Source organism: Homarus americanus, unplaced genomic scaffold (genome assembly GCF_018991925.1).
Source record: "Homarus americanus isolate GMGI-L3 unplaced genomic scaffold, GMGI_Hamer_2.0 scaffold59578, whole genome shotgun sequence".
Classification (NCBI taxonomy): domain Eukaryota; kingdom Metazoa; phylum Arthropoda; class Malacostraca; order Decapoda; family Nephropidae; genus Homarus; species Homarus americanus.
In genome coordinates this window covers 1,207,316-1,227,728 of record NW_024712913.1, presented here as the reverse complement: position 1 = coordinate 1,227,728, position 20,413 = coordinate 1,207,316, and the positions used below count along the sequence as shown (strand labels likewise).

General features: G+C 39.0%; 2 protein-coding genes across 2 annotated transcripts; both read right to left on the bottom strand.

The window, feature by feature from the left end:
- Positions 1 to 7,710, bottom strand: LOC121864417 (serine/threonine-protein phosphatase 6 regulatory ankyrin repeat subunit A-like; the record flags this gene model as incomplete). The annotated part of the gene is given in 5 exon segments (XM_042363445.1): positions 1 to 121; positions 533 to 2,092; positions 6,040 to 6,165; positions 6,457 to 6,635; positions 7,367 to 7,710. Coding segments are annotated over 5 exon segments (2,022 nt in total), but the record flags the coding sequence as incomplete, so codon positions are not given.
- A 9,366-nt stretch (positions 7,711 to 17,076) lies between these two features.
- Positions 17,077 to 19,969, bottom strand: LOC121864439 (transient receptor potential cation channel subfamily A member 1 homolog; the record flags this gene model as incomplete). Its single annotated transcript, XM_042363465.1, is given in 4 exon segments — positions 17,077 to 17,667; positions 19,147 to 19,279; positions 19,532 to 19,585; positions 19,879 to 19,969. Coding segments are annotated over 4 exon segments (429 nt in total), but the record flags the coding sequence as incomplete, so codon positions are not given.
- Between the last annotated feature and the right edge of the window lie 444 nt (positions 19,970 to 20,413).

Genomic DNA, 20,413 nt, shown 5'->3' with positions numbered 1-20,413 from the left:
CTTAGCTAGTGTTGGGTAGTGCCGGATTAACTGTTCCAGGTTTACTGCCCTTTCCTTCACATGCATTGGGGCGAGGGCTTCTTCCCACAGTGCGCTCTTGATGATTGCCGCTATAACGCTGCTGTTGAGAAAAAAATATGTCGATTTAGATTAAATATTTAAATTGTATTTTGCATGTGTTCATACCTGCGTGTTGTATATTAAGTTGGGGTTTCTTGCAGATCAGCAATAACGGTGGACACCCAGTATCTCGGCTCTAGTATTGATTAATTCATGTCTGTTTCCTGTCTAATATATGAAGTTAAACATTTTAACCATTACATTACCCTAAATTTTGCAGCCAGACTTGTTAGTTTATTATACCCCACAAATATTTTGTATGGATCTCATACCAGTCAGTTTAACTATCAATATCGAATTTTTTTTCAGAATCTAAAGTATTTCTTTTTTAATAAAAGATAACGTACTTTTTTTTATCCATTATGTCAAATTCTCGTGGTAGATTTAATAATGTAATACACTGTATACTTACGGGCGCTTTTCACGAATGCTTGTAGCGAGAAGGTCGTTCACAGAACCGATTTTAGGATATGATTGGGTTTTGTTGTTACTTTTCCGTTCACACAGTTCGCACATCTTCTTAAGTAAGCAGCAGAATATTTCATCATGTTTTTCTCTGAAGGCAGTCATAAGGGGAATCATGCCTTGGTCATCCTTTTTGAAAAGTTGCCAGTCTTTGCCACTATTAATCATCATTTCACACAATTCAAGATGTCCCTCGGAGGCTGCCCAGTGAAGTGGTGTTTTCTCATTCCCCTCAGTTATAGATAGGTTAGCATTCTTTTTAATTAAGAATTCACAACAACCAGTTGCACCAATTTTAACCGCAATGTGCAGAGGTGTTAATTTATCACAGTCTGCGTGATTGATGTTGGCTCCTCCCTTTACCAATACTTGACAGCAAGCCACCGAATTACTTTCTACAGCTAGATGGATTGGTGTCTTCCCTTGTTTATTTACGGCATTGACTGCAGCCCTTCTTTTTATGAAGCATTTGCAACATTCATCAAGGCCTGCACGAGCTGCAAGGTGCAGAGGTGTGTCACCATCTGGAGTTGCAATTACAATATTCGCTTTTCTCTTGAGGAGCTGCATAACACACTCTTTTGAGCCCTTCTCAACAGCATAATGTATGGGCATTTTACCATCATTATCTTTAACATTAACATCAACTGAACTATGAAACACCGTACACTGAGCACGTCCTCCACAGACTACATCTTTCTCCTTTCCTTCGTCTTCTTCTTCTTCTTCTTCTTCTTCTTCACACAAAACGTTCACTGGTATAAAATATTGATTTGAATCACCATTTAATGGCAAATTGAGGATGACAGCACTACACTCCGTAAATCCTTTTTTGGTTGCATAGTGTAATGGGGTCATGCCATTGACGTTCTGCAAGTTGCAGTCTGCACCTGCTTGTACAAGCAGTAAACATTTGTCTGGATATCCTGCCTTAGCAGCAAGATGCAAGGCGGAATCTCCATTGGGTCTTTTCACATATATATCCGCCTTGTGTTGCAAAAGAAGCTCTAGGATATCTTTTGAGCAACGTTTGTTTGATGCAGTACTGCTAAGTAAGGCGGTGTTGCCATCTTTATCTTCAGAATTGATATTGCAATGACTTATCAGTAGCTCCTCACACGTAGATATAAAGCTACCCTTGACAGCTAAGTGCAATGGCGTTTCCTTCATTTTATTGTTCACATCAATATTAGCTCCGTATTGCAGGAGAATATTGCAAGAATATTTATGACCTTTCTCCGCTGACAGATGCAGTGGTACATTACCCTTCCTATCACAAAAGTTTGCTGCATTTCGATCATGTTTCAAAAACATTTTTAATAGCTCATAATCGCCAATACAGGCAGCTGTGTGTATGGGTGTATAACCAGACTTGACTATAGTGTACTTGAGGGAGGCACCTCGTCGTATCAACTCACGTACCATCTTCCCGTGTTTTACATTATGTTCAACTGCTACATGAAGAACACTCTTACCGTCTCGCCCAACTGCATTAACATTCGCGCCTCTGAAAAATAGATCATATTATTGACCTCTATCTCATACATGCTCTCTAAAGTTAATCTTAATCACTTTGTTTGCAAATTCACTCCCTCAACATCTTTTCCACCACCTAAACGATCTTCATAAATTAAATTAACTTTTCTGTTTATCTTTGACTACTATTTCTTTTCTATCCATCGACTTGATTAAAGCGGTTTTTACGACGAGACCATTTGAGCGCTGCCTCGAGACCCTTGATGCCTGACAAATAATTGGTATTGGATATGAATGACCGAATAGGTGAGTTGGGATGCAATCAGTAGTTCCGTTAATACATACCCATTACCGAGGTTGTTTTCGCAAATCACTTCGCACTCACCGATTACTCATACAGCCATAAATGTAAAATTGAATCCTGTAATCCCATTTATATGATCGAGGTGAATGACTTGGATACCCTTCCTCCTCTCAAGAGTTAGACGCTAGAATAACTACAAATGAGGACGTGATACTTGTGAACCTAATGGTATAGGTTGGCTTATCATGGGAAAATAAATTGTGAGTTTTGCAGCGGACAGCAGCTAGTTTATTGTGCACCCCATTCTCATCCTGTGGGCGATAGAGTGTAAAAAGGATTACAGAGTATAGGTCATAAAGGGGGTTTATCAGACCCCCAGTGGTCAGTATATTGTCGTGTTGAGTTTTAAGAGTATGTCCAGTACATTGTTTGCTTAGTTCAGGACATAACAGTTTAGTTTGCTACTAGATGCAATTTGTGTATGCATCTTTATTATATGGGAAAATGTCGCAACAATGCAAAAAGAGCTGCACGAGTTGTTAAAATGGTCTACAGGCCGGCAAATGCTCTTTAACATTACGAAATTTATGACTGCATGTAGGATACAATAACCCTAACCACAACTATTCTGTTGATAACACTTTCCAGGATGCTGTTGATAAGGACAAATTCTAGACATTGTGATAGATCAGTCAATGAAGGTAGCGTAACAACTGGGGGCATCAGTGATAACAGCAAAACGACATTTGGGAATTATAAAGTGAACTTTCGAATTCAAAGATATGAATAAGCTCCTTCTGCCTTCAGCTTTATAAATCGCATGTACGTCCCAGTTTGGTTTACTGTATAGAAGCGGAGAAACCCTACCTTCATAAATACCTAGCATCCCTAGAAAAGGTGCAACACTGTGGCGAAGATGAATCAGGAACTACTTAAGTCATCTCGATTATTCAAGTAGACTGAGGACCTTAGGATGAGCAACTCTTAAGACGAGACACAGCAGGGCAGATTTCATAGAGACATAAAATCTTGAAAGGAATAGAAACATGAACCTGGCCCATTTACTTTACTGATCCCACAAGCCACCAACACAGTGGGATACAACTCTCAACTCGCCAATTAAGTTATGATGCACGACGAACATAAAGAAATAATTCTTCAAACATAGGGTGGTAGACCTATGGAAGTCTACCAGCTGAAGCTGTGGAATCGAGAACAGTAATGGGCTTCAAAATAGCCCTGGAGGCAAAACTATCAAGAACAATGGACGGGTCCTACAAAGGCCACTGGGCTCTTTTCCATAGGCATGGCCGCCTCTACTGAGTGCCCATTAGGTGAATAAGGAATAAATGTGCGAGGGTGGCGAAATAACAGCAAACACCGCTGGTCGTTTTAACTTTTTTCTTTTTCACTTTAATATGTCAACATTATCAATGTGGTTCAATTATCATTCTACAGTAGATCGGCGGTTGTTAACCTGAAGGTCGAAACGGATTGAATATATATTTGACTCAAAATATATATTCCCAATGAAATAGATTCGCAGTTCACAATAATTAAAAGATGGGCGTGTCAGCGTAGGATAGGGAAAATTTGGCATTCATTACTCTGTCTTAACTTCATTTAGTATTGCCAGAGTTGAAATTCTATTCCAGGGTCCCCCAACGAGGATAATAGGGATTTTTTCGAAGATATAGAAAAAAGTAAAGGAAAGACTAACATAAAAATTAAATGTAAGAACAATGTCGTTGTTTGAACACGTATCAGAGCTGCAGTTCTGCTTGACTGAGCTGGTACAGTGTTACCGTCGTGTCAGGGTCTCCAAATCCAAATTAATTTAAGGCATTTTTGGGAAAAGCTGCATATATAAAGATGTTGAATTGACGGGTTGAGTTGAAAAGGAGGTTGAATTGTCATAGAACCGATAATACTGTATTGAATATGTGAACATCTCAAATTATTGATGACCTTAATTTTTAAAAATTTTCTCCAAATTTGTCAAACCTTCAGAATCTGGGAGGAAAGTTTCTGGGAATGAAATTAAATTCATCTGCCAAAGATAATTTCAAAACCCTACTATTGGAAAAGTCTTCGGGGAAATATTTGCCCGTTTACCCAAAACTTAGTCAGAAAGTGAGTGGCTGTTGCTTTTTTCTTCCACCTACAGTATCTTTGTCAGACTTGTCACTGTGAAGACGATGGAAACATGCTGACAACATAATGGCATGTAGTGTGCTCTTTCTTCGACCTCACCAAGAATACAAAGGCTTCTAGATGAAATGCAATTGAATTTCTAGAAATATTACATTTGCACTGAGTTTGTTTATTTGGATCTAGAAAGGTAATGAAGGCGGTAAAATTGAATTTGAAAAGAAAAATATGTTCTTAGACCCTTTGGGATCAAAAAGGTTAAAAACCACTGCTATAGATCAACACTTAATTTTTAATATTATTTGCAATTGCAGAATATCACGAAATTAATGAAGAGCTCTAGATTCACCCAACGCGCCTCATTCACTCAGCCACTCCACTGCGTTGGTCAAATCCGCTCTTGGCTCTTGGTAGCAAAGTTCACGTGTTGGCGCAGTTTTGTCATTACACGTGACTTTTCAAGGCGTTTGTAGAAAAGTGTGTGGACGTAACAGTGAACTATTTTCATTTATTTGATTAAATGCGCCATTACCATTTTTTCTTTTGGAACTCTTGATATCAGTCTGTTGGACCTAAAAGTTCGGAGGAACCCAGGTAGTGAACCACAACATGATTCATACTATACATAACGTCAGCTGAAGTATTTGAGGAAGCTCATTTCTTCACAGATTATATCTTCTTCACTAGTGTCAACTTCGCTCAGCATTTGTCAGGTGAAAATAGTTTGAAATACGAGCAAAAATATACTGAACCTTCCCTTGTGACCGAGACCTCACACAGTTGTGGGGTAAGAGGGTGAGGTAGACTCTCAAAAGAGCTTCGATCGTGTAACAGTGGTAGCGTATAGTTATCCAGTGAGATTGAGGCGGACTCAGCCAAATGAGGGATGAGTAAGGCTTATTTTACTGTACCTTAACAGTTACACTTTCAGTTTCAGAACAATTAAACATTGTACTAAAGCAATATGTGAACGAAAAAATGTATCGGTACGAAATTGAAAATTGACTTTCGAATTGTCAAATAAAAAGAACGACAACTTGAGACTCGACAAAAATGATTAGAAGACAAATGATTAACACCGTTATCTTTGCTATAACTAAGGGCTTTAATCCTTTCGCTGCGGGAGGTTACCCTAAGCTGAATAAAATCGTCTGGCGGTAGACAGAATAAAGTGGCAATTGTGGGAATTGCAGCGAAAGGGTTAAGTAACATAAGTCTTTGCACAATAATGGCAATAGCATATTAAGAGAAGATAATAGCAAACCTGTCATCACCAAAGATTTCGCGGAGGGGGAGGGGGGGGGTTGTTCTCGTTTCCGAGGCGGATTTTGGGGGGTGATCGTACACACGAAAGCTACTTATACTCAGCAAAACAGCGAACGCAGGGAACCCATACATCAGCTGGCGGTTCAGGTGAATATGAAAAAAAGCAAGAGAGAGAGAGAGAGAGAGAATCGTAGCAGATTTTTAGTGTTTCTCGTCTTACAAAAAAGTCGTATTTAAAGGGGAGTAAGGGAACTCACTTCTCAAGCAGTAGCTGGAAACATCTAATGGACTGCTTTGTGATGGTGAAAAAGAGAGGAGTGCGGTGGTCCGTGGCGTCCTTTGCTTCTATATCAGCATCATGTTGGATCAGCAGCTCCATCACTCTGCAAATTAGATTAAAATGTATAAAGTTGTTGCAAACCAAGATTTATCACAAAATTTCTTAAGATATTGGGTTCCATGAGCTTTCTTAGACTGTCATATGTTTCGTGTAATGAAGGAATATTTAGTTTTTTTCTTTCGATACTAAAATAAGACGTTGGATTCAGTTATTGTTTTATAGTTAGGGTACCTATGCTTAAACATTATTGTCATCTAAATATTATAAACACATTCCTATGGTAAACATGTGTAAAAGGACAACAAAACTCTCTCTCACTCTCAACGTTGCTTACTGAGACTCATCGTTTATAGCTGCAGTATGCATGGCGGGATATTTCTGGCTGCCGCAGTATTTGACAATATCCGGGTGCTGTTGAAGTAACTCCTTTATTTCACTTAGTCGTTCTTCTACTGGTCTTGAATTCTCGCTTAGCTCCTGCAATATGTTCACCAAATCTTGTCTCGGGTGCTTCTGTGGAATCATCATTTGCTGTATTCCCAAATAAGTAACATTATATTGGAAATAACATTTCACATATTTTATATACCAGAAGGAAAACAACAATTAACGAGACAAAATTTATTCCTAAGTACAATGCACCATAAGTTAGAATGTTCTAGAGGCAGCATAAATACATAAGGCTACTTTATCCTTAAACACATTGAGTCAAAATCATCGTACTCAAGGGTTAAATCATCTTACTAGTGGGGTTGTCATTGTATTCAAGGTGTTAAATATACGTAGAATTTACCCCTCAAGAACATTATCCCTTGGTTATCCAAATGAGTGAAAATTGTCAGATATTTCATTTTTTAACTATAATTAGATGATGAGTGGTACCAAGACTAAAGCTGAGATTTTAAGAATTAAAAACAAATAATATATATATATATATATATATATATATATATATATATATATATATATATATATATATATATATATATATATATATATAAAATCACACGGGAAAAGGAAACAACGTGTGATTTTATCAAGATTTATCTTATCCACGTTTTCATTGTGGATTATGATATATATATATATATATATATATATATATATATATATATATATATATATATATATATATATATATATATATATATATCCAACTGTGGACATACTTAAGAAATAACTAAAAAAATTAAGAACATTCTTCAGCTGAGTACAAGTATTGTTGGTACACTTTTAATTCTTACCTGTAAAATACGTCGTGTTAGCCGTGTGCATCCCATCTTTTCCAGCAAATCTTGGAGTTTTTGCCTTCCTCTGCAACAAAACTCAAAACCCAATATATCAACACTTTTTTCTTTATTTGAAAAAGCAAAACAAAATAAAGTTCCTTCAGTAACAAAGTATTCTATGTAACTGATGAATTTTCCTGTAGTCAACTACTCCTGTCGGCAGTTCAACCCACACTAAGATGAACGTGTGACGACAGCATTGAGCTCAAGCCCGAGCAGCAGAGTTGGGTGAGATAAAGCTTCCTGTGTGCGCATTTTGTAAGATAAATTAAAGACTTCTCCAATAGGAGTTTTCCGTCACCTTTTTACTCATATTTAGTAGATAAACCAGCAGTAATGTACATTATTCAGTTACTGTGATGAAAATTAAGTTAAAAATATAACAAAGAGCACAGGAGACGCTTGTGTCTAGTTATTTCAAGCTACAGGCACCGCACATTAGGACGGAGGGCAGCGCAGAGCAAGCGCAGCGTAGTGGTTGAAATAGTTTCAAGACATAAAATCGTCGATTTTGTATATGGCGGAGGAGCGTATAGAGGCTGTTAGGAGTCGAAGGGTACTGTATGACACTAGCCATCCTGACTACATGACAACCAAGCTAAAGGATGACATATGGGATCGTATACCTGAAGGTCTGAAGTTAGAAGGCAGTGAGTGTACAATATTGAGAACTGAAGGAAACATTTAAAATTAATATTAAAGCTAATATTGAACATGAAAATAATTTACTTCATTATTCAGTACATGACTCTACCACGCACCAAGATAGACTGCTGGTCAATGTGCACACCACACTTGTGCTGCACTGCTATGTCTATATAATATCCTGTTTCACCTGTAATTGGTTCAGATAATGCCCTTGAAAAAAAGAAAAACGCGGTTTTTTACAATTTTTGGAGATGAATTGATTTTTTTTTATCCCAAGCTCTGTTCGAATCCTGTCTCCCTGTACATTGTCCTGGGTTCAATCTCTGGCCAGATGGGACACATGTAAGAAGGGTGTGATACAGTGTGATCCCACTAAACATTGCAGGTTTTCTCGGTACTCTGGTTTCCACCTGTACTAACATTGGACAGTAGAGATCATAACAAAGAACCGACCAACGGCTAATAAGCTGATAAGTGGTGAAATAAGAAATTAAAAAATAAATATAAAACAATGCACCTCCATTCTCCCGTCCCTTGCTAAACATGAAGCATTGTTATATGTTTCGGTTTAAAAAAATTTTCTTTTTAATTTGGACATGTAACAAGCAGTTTTCGGTTCCCTTGTGCTCCACAGTACCACAAGTCGCCCGCGGCGATGGCCAGAGTTCTTTCACATTTTATCATTCGCATCCAAACCCGCTTTCATAGACATCTGTAGTATTGAGCCTTCTCCTTAGCACCCATCACCACGAATATCGCGGAATAACGTCCTACACGTGGTCACACCGGCAACTGGTAACATGGCAACTCCGTCTCAGCCTCTCGCGATTACAGTTACGTAACAGCGTGAGGCAATGTTCGGCGATAACCGTGCTGAAGGACACAGAAAACGTGACAGTAAGTTTTAATCGTTAGTGACACAGCTGTAATAAGCTATGATTGGACCATTTCCTGAATCGGAGAATTTACGACGCTTCGCTGTTTGCATGAAGCTGATTAAGAGTTTGTCTAGCATAGTATACAAGAGGTAATCATAATCTGTAATTATGGCAATTACAATACATTACACTTTTCAATCATCATAATCGACTATTTGTTTGTTTTGCATTGGAATTGCAATCATGATTATCTTCATGAATTTAATATGTTCCATTTTTATTTGAGGATCCCCGTTCCACCTTCTTTCACTAAAAGATTAACCACCTTTTTGGTAACATACAGTACTCAAGGACAAGGCTGACAAGGAAGGTACGAAAACTTTAATTGCTGGGGATTCTCAGGTTAGTTACCTAGATCGAGCTTTCTGTGCTAAAGACAGAAATAAGAGGAGTGTGTGTTTGCCAGGAGCTGGGTAAGTGATATAATAAACAAGATGGGCAATGTCATATCTGGTAATGGGAACAAACCCATTATCTGCCTCAGTGCAGGAGGCAATGATATTGGCCGGTGTGGGAGTGGGGAGCTCCTTGATAAGTTCAAGGATGGATTAGGAAGAAGGGAGGGAGAGAGGGATCATCATCATATGTGGTGTCCTGCCTAGAAGGAGAGTTGTCAAGGGCAGTTGGTGTCAACGGCCATCTTGACAGATATTGCAAGTCAATATCAGTTCCATTCATTGACGACTAGGACAACTTCTAAGGCAGAAGGGACCTTTATGCTAGGGATGGGGTGGCACCCCTGGATGGCTCTCTCGAGAGGGCAGTTCAAAAGATGTCGAAGTCTTTAAACTACTAGGGGAACATGTGACCATGGGGGTCGAGGAGACTACAGTGGGCACAGGTAAGCATAACGAAAGGTTACAAAAAATTTGTTCTGGGAATGATGGAAAAGCTAAATTAAGCAGAGAGTTAAATGCGACAGTGAGAGGACTCAGATCACGATTAACTAAAATGTTTACTATACAAACGGTAGAAGTATGAGAAATAAAATGGATGATGTCAGGGCGTTGGTATGTACTGGAGAAATCGATGTAATAGGATTCATTGAAACATGGATCAATTTATACTCAGGTGAGTTACCTGTCGAATATCAAATTAAAGGTAGTAATCTATGTTAGGGATAATTTGAAGTGTGAAATCTATGAGGAAATAAAAACTGAACTGAATACAGAGATAATTTGAATAGAATTAACGGATGGTAAGAAAAAATTAAGCATCGGAGTTATATATAGACCTCCTTATCTCGATACGGTTAATGAGCAACTTATTTGGGATGAATACACAAGGCATCCAGACATAGCAAAGTCTGTATAGTAGATGACTTTAACTTTAGTCAAATAGATTGGACCGAACTTACGGGTAACTCAGTATCAGAGGATTTTCTTGAAACAGTTTAGGACTGTTTCCTAGTCGACATATAGCCGAACCCACCCGGGGAAATAATATTTTAGGTTTAGTTCTGTCAAATAGAGAAAATCTCATTAGTAATGTCGATGTAGGGAGCAAATTAGCGAACAGCGATCACAAAGAAGTGATTCAAAGTAGATCTTAATGTCAATTGCAAGGAAAATTCCAATAAAGTCCCAGATTTCAGAAGTGCAAACATTGTTAGGTGGAAAAGGCAGCTGAGAGAAAGGGTGTTACGATTGTGGATGAATTACTTGGCCTCACTTGAGGTGGTAAATAACGTGACCTTAATTCTAATGTACAATGAAAGACAAAAGTCGTGTCGTGAAATTTGGTGAAAACATATGCCGAAGGGCGAAACTTTTGGTGCGCTCTGCCTTGTGGTCGGGGGCTCCCATAATATTTCACGAGTTATATTTAATCTTCGGACAAAACCGCGACACGACTTTTGTCTTTGATTGTACCTACAGAGGGTGACCTCACTTTACTAGGTGACCTGACAACGATAACCTCACAAAATATGACTGTAGAGGGTGACCTAATCACGAGTTAAGAGGTTGACGAGTTCCATAACAACTTAAATAATGAGTTAATTAATGCACAAAGGCAGAACATACCATACAGACAACTCAGATCAAATAACAATGACACCAAATGGATAAATAATAATTTGAAGAATTTTATTGGACAAAGGAAGGCTATAGGTAGGAGAATCAATCATGGTGACATTTACCCCCGACAGTAGTAACTGTCAAGACCAAGATATGAAAAACAAAAAGGAATAATGATCTGAAGGTAGCAAGGAAGGGGAAGTCAAACCCAAATGTATCGAATTAAAACACGAAACAAGATTGGATCAATACGTTCAGATACCAGTTAACCAACTGATAACTATGGAGAAATGAGCAATAATCTGAACAGATATTTTTCACCAGTCTTCACAACCGGAAATTTAAACATGATACCCGAGGCACCAACAATATACGAAGATGTGAAGAAATGTAAAGAAGAACTTATGCCCCTAGCAAACTTGTTTAACATGTCATTAAAAACCAGTGAAGTACCAGAATCCTTGAGGATAGCGAATGCGATACCAATTTTCAAGAAGGAAGATAGATCACTATTCTCTAACTACTGTCCAATTAGTTTAAGATCAGTTGTAGGCAAATTACCGCAAACAATAATCTCAAAACTCAACTCGAAATCACCTCAGGAAAAACAAATTGATCAATGATTCCCAGCATGGCTTCACAAGTGGACGTTCATGTCTGACAAATCTATTATCATTCTTTTCAACTGTTTTTGAATAAGTGAATGACGGACACAATTATGATTTGGTATACCAGCCCAGCCGGTGAGTGGAGAGAGCCTGGCTGGTGAGAAAGTGTGGTTCAAGTGTGGCACACTTGGTCTCGACTCAGGATATATGTATATGGAGGCAAGTGGGTTTAGGTTAATTTAAACTGTGATTATTTGTATTTCATTTGTTCCTTTACTTGTCTTTGTAAATACATTCCCTAATTTTATTACGTTAAGAAATTATGCAGTGTATGATTCCTCCTCAATATGAGTTAATGAGGCTTATTAAGAACCTGGTGAATATAACATCAGAGCCATTATAGTGTTTACCCTGCTTGTTGCTGTGACCACTAGTGGCAGGGGTTTGTTTCTTGATGCTTTCACGATCAAGCCTCACCTCTTATTTGACTCGTGGCAAATTCTTGATAAAGGGGAGTGATGGTATAACAGCAGGAATACTTTGACAATATTTTGCTCCCATACAGATAAAGAAACAGGAACCCCGTCATACTAAACACATCGGAAATTGAAAAAAATTGGAGATAAGAGGTGGCGGACTATGTTAGTAAAGCTAATAGTGTGTAAGGTGTTGTGGGTGGTTTTCTTTGAGCTAGATTCTGGTTGGCTGGTCGCTTTGCCGGCACAGGCACTAGACAGCCTACCCTATCCCATATATGGGTTTTGTAAGGGTTAGATTTCATATTCCGCCGACCCTACTGGCGGATGCTGGTCTAGGGAGGGTTATCTTTTGCCACGATCTCACAAGGAAACCCTTCCTACCCTTCGCAGTCCCCTCTGCTGCCGGGCAGGGTGGTAGTGGTGCTTCTACTGCTGACAATCCTAAAACAACCCTACTTCCGCCAGGCAAGCTGTGTTAAACCCATTTTTACTCTTACAACTCCCTTCTATACACCCTATACCCTTCCATTGAACCTTCTTCACCCCTGTCACTTGCTTTTTTACTGCTACTACTACTACTACACTCCCGATACTAGACTCCGGGCTGAGACCACAGGCAACCCCGGCACGATATTCACCCCCTCTCCATGCCCACCCCAGACACACCCTCATCTTCATCATCTCGTTAAATCTCCACCCGCCTTTCCTACAACACTAACTCTGCAACAATAGACGCACTAATCAACTAGACTCCCTCACAGCACACAGCACTGAATTTGTTGAGGTTCCACTCATTTTTTTAAGACGAGAACGCAGACACTGCAGCCCTAGGTCCCACCCTTGGGTCAACACAGTTACGACGGCGGTTGGAGCCCTCACCTGTTTTTCTTAAGGGGGGATACAGACCTGAGTTACACTCACAGATCACATGGCGGAGAACCCAAAGCAGCGAGACAAGAGTCAGAGAGATCTTTGGTTAATTTGGGTCCAAGGCCCTAGGGAACTCACACTTGACAGGATCCCAACAGGCGGCCCCGACCCCCCCCTCCCGTCCCAAAGCCCACCCACTCCACAACACCAACTCCACATCTACCTCTCACTAAAAACTTAATTCGCCACTTTTCCCCTCAACCAATTCCAACTACACTGTATACACTTTTCCTTCCAAGCTGCTCAACTACTCTGACCTTTACAATCAGAGATTCAACACACCGTCCACCCTTACCACTTCATTCCAAACAATAATGCCACAAAACAGTATCTGTTGATGGGTTAAAATATCGAGCTTAGATTATTGGCACCCAATGTAATATCTCGGTAAGTCTTGGTAAGTTATCATGACCCAAGCTTGTAACAATTTTTCAGTGCCTGATCTTCAAATTTTTAAGTCGAGTGTTACTGGAGGATTCTAGTGGTGACCGGACGGATGGACGTTTTCCTGTAAAGATCAGATTATTTCCAAGGTTAAATTTGTCACTATCATTCTGTAGCTCAGACTTGTCAGGGTTGCGACACATTACAATATAATAAGACGTGATTCAGTGATGCCTTGTAAAGCGGTATGACTGGCGTGTGATATTTGGTTACATTTTATCCTGTTTGTTGGGCTTAAAGATTTTTTCAGTTATATGTGAATCTGCCATGCTTACATTATGAAATCACACAAGTCACCAATATTAATGAAACAAACGGAGTTCATATCAATACAGTATGAGAAACTTAAAATAGTATTTCAATCCATTTTTTATGTGGAACTTACTAGGTAATTTGTATACACCAATCACAATTTGCCCATTTTGGACTTTTATTCAAAATACTTTACCTGATTTTCTTCGCCACTTACCAACTTAATATCCGGTCGCGCAATAGTGCAATTCCCTTATGCACTACTGGCTAGTACCAGGCATGTGCGGATTCATGTATGTAATTGTACGACTGTACATGTGCCAGTGTTGGTTAAGTCTGAACCTCAAGGAGTTAGAGGAGTTGGTGCTGTCACAAAATTTTATGGTAGGTTTATTCAAAGAGTTCACGACTCTTACTCCAAATAAGTTAATGCTTAAAAACTGTCTGTAGCTCAAAATCTAAAAAATAAAAATAATATTTTGAAAACAGCTTATATGATAAGATAAATCATATATAGTCACTAAAAATAACTGAAATCAGCATTCAAGCTAATGCACTACAGTCTAAGATCTCGAAATTGAGCGTGGAAACCATTTATATGTTTCTAATCAGCATGCCAAAATAAAGCTAAAAAGCTGACGTTTTTCCCACTTTTACCCCAAAGTGCTTCTAGCAGTTCTTGGAAGGCTTTTCTCAGAAATCTTTTCCTCTTGCCAGCAATATTCATATACAGTGTTTGCATTTACTGGGGTGAAAATGAATTAGCCATCTTCATTTCATTTACGTCTTTTTGTAGTTTAATATAATAACCCAAATTCTTTATTTTACCTACTCCCCCCAAAAGTATCATATGCATATAGAAAAGCTCGCAATCATATCCTACAGGCCCTGGAAAATCATTTATCAAAATAACCAATAATATTGGTCCGAAGAGAGATCCTTGAGGTATCCTAATTTTTACTTGGTTCCATTTTTTTTTTTTAGGTTAAGGTGGGGAATGGATGGAAGGCGTGATGGGGCTCAAGGCACAGCCAGACATGAGGGATAGAGAAGTCGCAACATATAGTCGTGGGGGAAAAGGTTGGAAAAGAAGTTTAATGAGTTAAACAGAGGGGGACGACACCCCTTGTTTTACATATTACAGAGTTTGTTGGCTAACTAAGCTAGCCTAGGATTTAGGATGAGGTTGCACAATGTTTACTTTAGTAGACAATGACTCAATTGATTTTACAATTACAAGCTTATTAAAATCTTTTACTGTATTACGTTATGGACTCACTAGATTGTGACTCGATAAATGTGAACTTATATCATCTAAGTTTTAATCTAAGGTGGATCACTGTGGCGTACATAGATGGGTCGCGGGTTGGGTTGTTGTAGTGCGGGCAGATTCCGGGGCCACTAGGCGTGGGGTCACCCTCCGTTGATGTCTTCCCCGCATAGGTGGTCTGGGCTGTGAGGGTCGTCCAGGAGCTTGTCCCAAACCTTCTTCCCTAGGCGATAGAACCTGACGTTGAGGGCCTCTGTTTTATTTCTTAGGTGAATGGTTTCCACTGTCTCCTGGTAGGGTGGTGCTTGGCCACTGGTTGACCTCAAACACTTGTTTTGGAAGCTCTGTACTTGTTGTAGTCTAGTCTTCCCGAGTGTGACGAGTGGTATATGTGGGTACTCCAACACAGGCCTCACCAGCGCCTTGTACAGGTGAACTTGTATCTTCTCAGGCATCAGATAAAAACGTTTTAATTTGGCTGCGGCGACTTTGGCTTTATTTAGTTTGTCCTTCACGTGGGAAGTAATGCCCGTCCGAGAGATGATGAGGCCGAGCAACCTGCCCTGTTTAGAGTACTCAATCTCTTCGTCGTCGATCATCAATGGCGCTGGCTTGAATTTGGCTATGGGTGTGACATCGAATTTTGTTTTGTTTGTTTTTATTTTCCATTTATTTTCATACTCCGGAGTATGAAAATAAATACTTCGGTACACATGCACCCAATACACTCTGGTACACATGCACCCAAGAGCACTTCGGTACACATACACCCAAGTGCACTTCGGTAGACATACACCCAAGAGCAGTATGGTACACTTGCACCCAAGAGCACTTCGGTACACATTCACCCAAGAGCACTTCGGTACACATGCACCAAGAGCGCTTCTGTACACATGCACCCAAGAGCGCTTCGGTACACATGCACCCAAGAGCACTTCGGTACGCGTGCACCCAAGAGCACTTCGGTACACGTGCACCCAAGAGCACTTCGGTACACATGCACCAAGAGCTTCGGTACACATGCACCAAAGAGCACTTCGGTACACTGCACCCAAGAGCACTTCGGTACACGTGCACCCAAGAGCACTTCGGTACACATGCAAACACTTCGGTAGCCCAAGACCGCTTCGGTACATGCACAAAGCATTTCGGTGCACCCACTTTCGGCACATGCGCAAGCACTTCGGTACACATGTGCACATGCGCAAGAGCTCTTCGGTACTTCCACATGCACCAAGAGCACTTCGGTACACGTGCACCCAAGAGCACTTTAGTACACGTGCACCCAAGAGCACTTAGGTACACGTGCACCCAAGAGCACTTCGGTACACATGCACCCAAGAGCACTTCGGTACACATGCACCCAAGAGCACTTCCGTACACGTGTACCCAAGAGCACTTCGGTACACATGCACCCAAGAGCACTTCGGTACACATGCACCCAAGAGCATTTCGGTACACTTCCATTTACATTCAAACATGTAAATGGAAGTGTTTATTGTATTCCATGTAGCAAATGTAATTGTAATTATGTAGGTCAGACAGGAAAAACACTGCAGCTTAGAATCAAACAACATAAGTATAATATCAGAACTGCATCTGAAAGCAGTGCCTTGTTTGTTCATGTTAGGAATAATAATCACCCCATTGCTTGGGAAAAAAGCTTAGAAGTATTCAAATCATCTTGTGTCACAGAAAGACTTCTGGTTGAAGCTAGTTTGATTAAGGAACTAAAATCAATAAACCTTAGTGATGGTCAGTTCAAAACTGATTATATGTTACATAAATTTATTTGTCAGTGGCCCAAGGTTAAAAATGCTTTGAAAACCTTTGATCTAGATGTATGATAGTTATTCTGTGGGTCCCTTTTTTTCTGACCTGACTTGGCTAGTCACGTCACCTCCCTTCTCTTAAGCTCCTCTACGTGTGTGTTGGTGTGGGGATTAGTGGATGTCATCATTTTGACCTGACCTCATGTTTTTAGGTCACCCTGTATATTTAAGCCTCTCTCTGTCCATGTAATCCAGTTGCCTCTGAAGATGTCTTGAATAAAGACGAAAGCTAAGGTACTCCGTTGTTTCCATCTTCCCGTGTGATTTTATCAAGATTTATCTTATCCACGTTGTCATTGTGGATTTACATGAAATGTCGAGTAATCAGTGTTGAGTGAGTTTTGTTTCGGCAGGTTTTTTGACTGATTAGTTGTTTGATTTTTTTTTTACTTAAAGTAGATATCAAGTCTTTTATAAATCCGCTGGGATGTGGGAGATGCTTGCTTTTATTACATAATGTAAGTTGGAGGATTGATTGATCCTGGCGACGTGTGTGTGTGTGTGTGTGTGTGTGTGTGTGTGTGTGATGATAGCGGGATGGAAAGTTCAAATGACAAATTATGTTCATCCGTTCATGATGTGTTTGTGGCTAGTGTGGGTGTACACAAGGTTAGGTGACACTATGGTGGTGTAACGTACGACACTGTGCAGTCAATATACAAAGTGTAAAACGGCAATAACACTTACTAGGCAAGGTTGACGTAGAAGGAGAGCATAAGCACATACAAAGCTTCGATTAAGAGGAGCAGTTTGAAAAAGCAACCCACGTAACGGTTCCATGTTTCCTTCATCAGTCGCTGACACAGATCATGTTTTAAGAGCTCTAATCGTTGGCACCTGAGGACAACACACCCCACATATATTTCTTAAAGTAACATAATAACATGTATCTGCTAAATCAAACAATGAAAGTTAAAAGGTTGTCTTCGGTACTTTTTTGGGGGGCTCTGTCTAAAAGAGTATAATTTTGACAAAAAAAAAATAACAGCGACCAAACATTACTGTACAGCACTAAGCCCGACAATAGCAAAAAAAATATCCTTTGTAATTCTCAACAACACCAATAGTACTTAACTAGCATTGTGAAGCTAAGGTAAATCTATGTGTATGGGAATAAAACAATGAATTTCAACTTGACAATAATAAAATAAGAACAAAATAAAGTATTAACCTTAACCATACATACAGTCATCCACGACCACATGCGATATTAATTCACTACCTATGACGTTCCACGAATTTGGGGCAATGAAATTATTATTATTATTATTATTATTATTATTAGTAGTAGTAGTAGTAGTATTAGTATTATTAGTAGTATTAGTATTAGTAATAGTATTAGTATAAGTATTAGTATTAGTATAAGTATTAGTATTAGTAGTATTAGTATTATTAGTATTAGTATTAGTATTAGTATAAGTATTAGTATTAGTATTAGTATATCTTCGCCCCCAGACCCTGATTTAGGTCATTGATCCGTGCCCGGGTGGGCTAATCCCCTTAAAAAAAATAAGCATCGAATTAAATGATAAAACGCAGTAAAAACATTATAACGCGGTGGAGCTGATAAATTGTGTAGACATATTTTTTTCTTTTATGGGGATTAGCCCACCCGGGCACAGGTCACTGACCCACATCGGGGCCTGGGGGACGAAAATTTAATAATAATAGTAATTCATAGTAAATAAAATTTACAATAAAAATAAAAATAAAATAATAAATAATAATAATAATAATAATAACACTGTAATAATGATAATAAAGAAAAGAAAAACAATAATCAATAGTGAGAAATGCTATATGTATAGTATGTTGTGTTGTCAATTGTAAGAGAAACAATTGAGACCCTGCAATTGTGTGTAAATGAGGCAGAAAGACAGATCAGCAACCTGGGACTTGGTCACAATATTCGTGATGCCATATGGCAGCAGGGTCTACCATTAGACAACACATAATGCTTCCAATATCTTCCCAGGCGGTAGTACCTCCCTGTTTGATAGCTGCCTGCTACCTACTGGATGCTACCTACCTGGATGCAATATGTTCTAACTTCTATACCCAACTCCCTTAAGAGAGGCTACAGAACCCGGGCGTAGGCTTGATTAAAAAAAAGAAAAAAAAAGAAAAAAAAGGCAAAGATAATATTTCCTCCCCTCCTTCCCCCCTCTCCTTTCCTCTCCTCCTCCCCCCCTCCTCCTCCCCCCCTCCTCCTTTCCCCCTCACCTCCTTCCTCCCTCCCTCTGAAGTCTGGCCAGTATTAACATGCCGAAATATATTCAAGAGGACGCTCTCACATTACTACTAGTCACAACATCCTCGACCATGACGTTAAGTGGGCGACTTCTCCTCCACTCTTGCACATCTGATATTTTCTCGACCGCATCTTGCTTCAGTGTTCCATCTTCAGAGTATGGAATCCGAGCGGAAAGGTTACCTCTTGAGCTGTTCCCTATAAAAACAAGAAGACGTGGATGATACAACAGACGCTGGCAGAGTTTTCACAAACCAAATTGTTTCTATCAACAAGAAAGTTGAAGGAAATTTTATTACTCCATTATATAGCAATTCCTCGTCCTAATGACCTTCTACATTTTGTTCTCTACTCTAGTGGCATCAGTACCGAGGACTTGGAAGCCTAACAAAATACTACGTTGCACTGTATTATGAATCTCAATTGTCTTGAAATTATCTCTCTACACACCTGGTTCCTTATTCCCATTATGGCCCTGAAGTGTTCTGCTACAAGCTCTGTCTCCTGGAAATTCAGGCAACAACACCGAGAAATATAATGCCGACATTAAAGATGCAATTGATTATTACGTCCACACAATCAAAAAAGTATCTTTACGATTTTGTGTTAAACAATATGACAACCCTACCGAGACAAGAGGAGTCTTCTCTCTCTCTTATATATATATATATATATATATATATATATATATATATATATATATATATATATATATATATATATATATATATATATATATATATATATATATATATATATATGTATGTATGTATGTATGTAAAGAGTCTAACACTTACGGTCTTGGACAGAGTAGTAGGTGTCATCAAGGATGTAGAAGTTGAACCTCACACTATCCGCACTCCTCGTTATACACTTGTCCAGAACATGCTATAATCAAGGAAAATAATTTCTTTTAGTATTTTTTTCTAGTTGGATTGAAATTCTGAATGATACATTTAAGGGCAGAAAGACCCAGGTAGTAATATCCTGTCAAGGTTTAGGTTCATTTATGCTCCGTATGTTTATATATCATATTTATCATGTAAAACTATTCTCAATACAACTGAACACTAGTTGACAAGGGTTCGGTAACATGGATCAAATACGCTGCACTTCATTGATTTTGGGGTTGATTTCAAATATGGCAAAAAAAAATTTCAGTCACTTAAAATTTTTATGATGTATATGTAGTGTAGGAATATAAGATACGTACTTGTGTTGGTAGGGATATATTAAATGCAAGGTTAGCAATACTGAATAGGAGAATGGAGAGAATACAACGCCAAGGCTGTGTTAATTTACCAAATTGAGTATCCAAATGTACCTTCGACC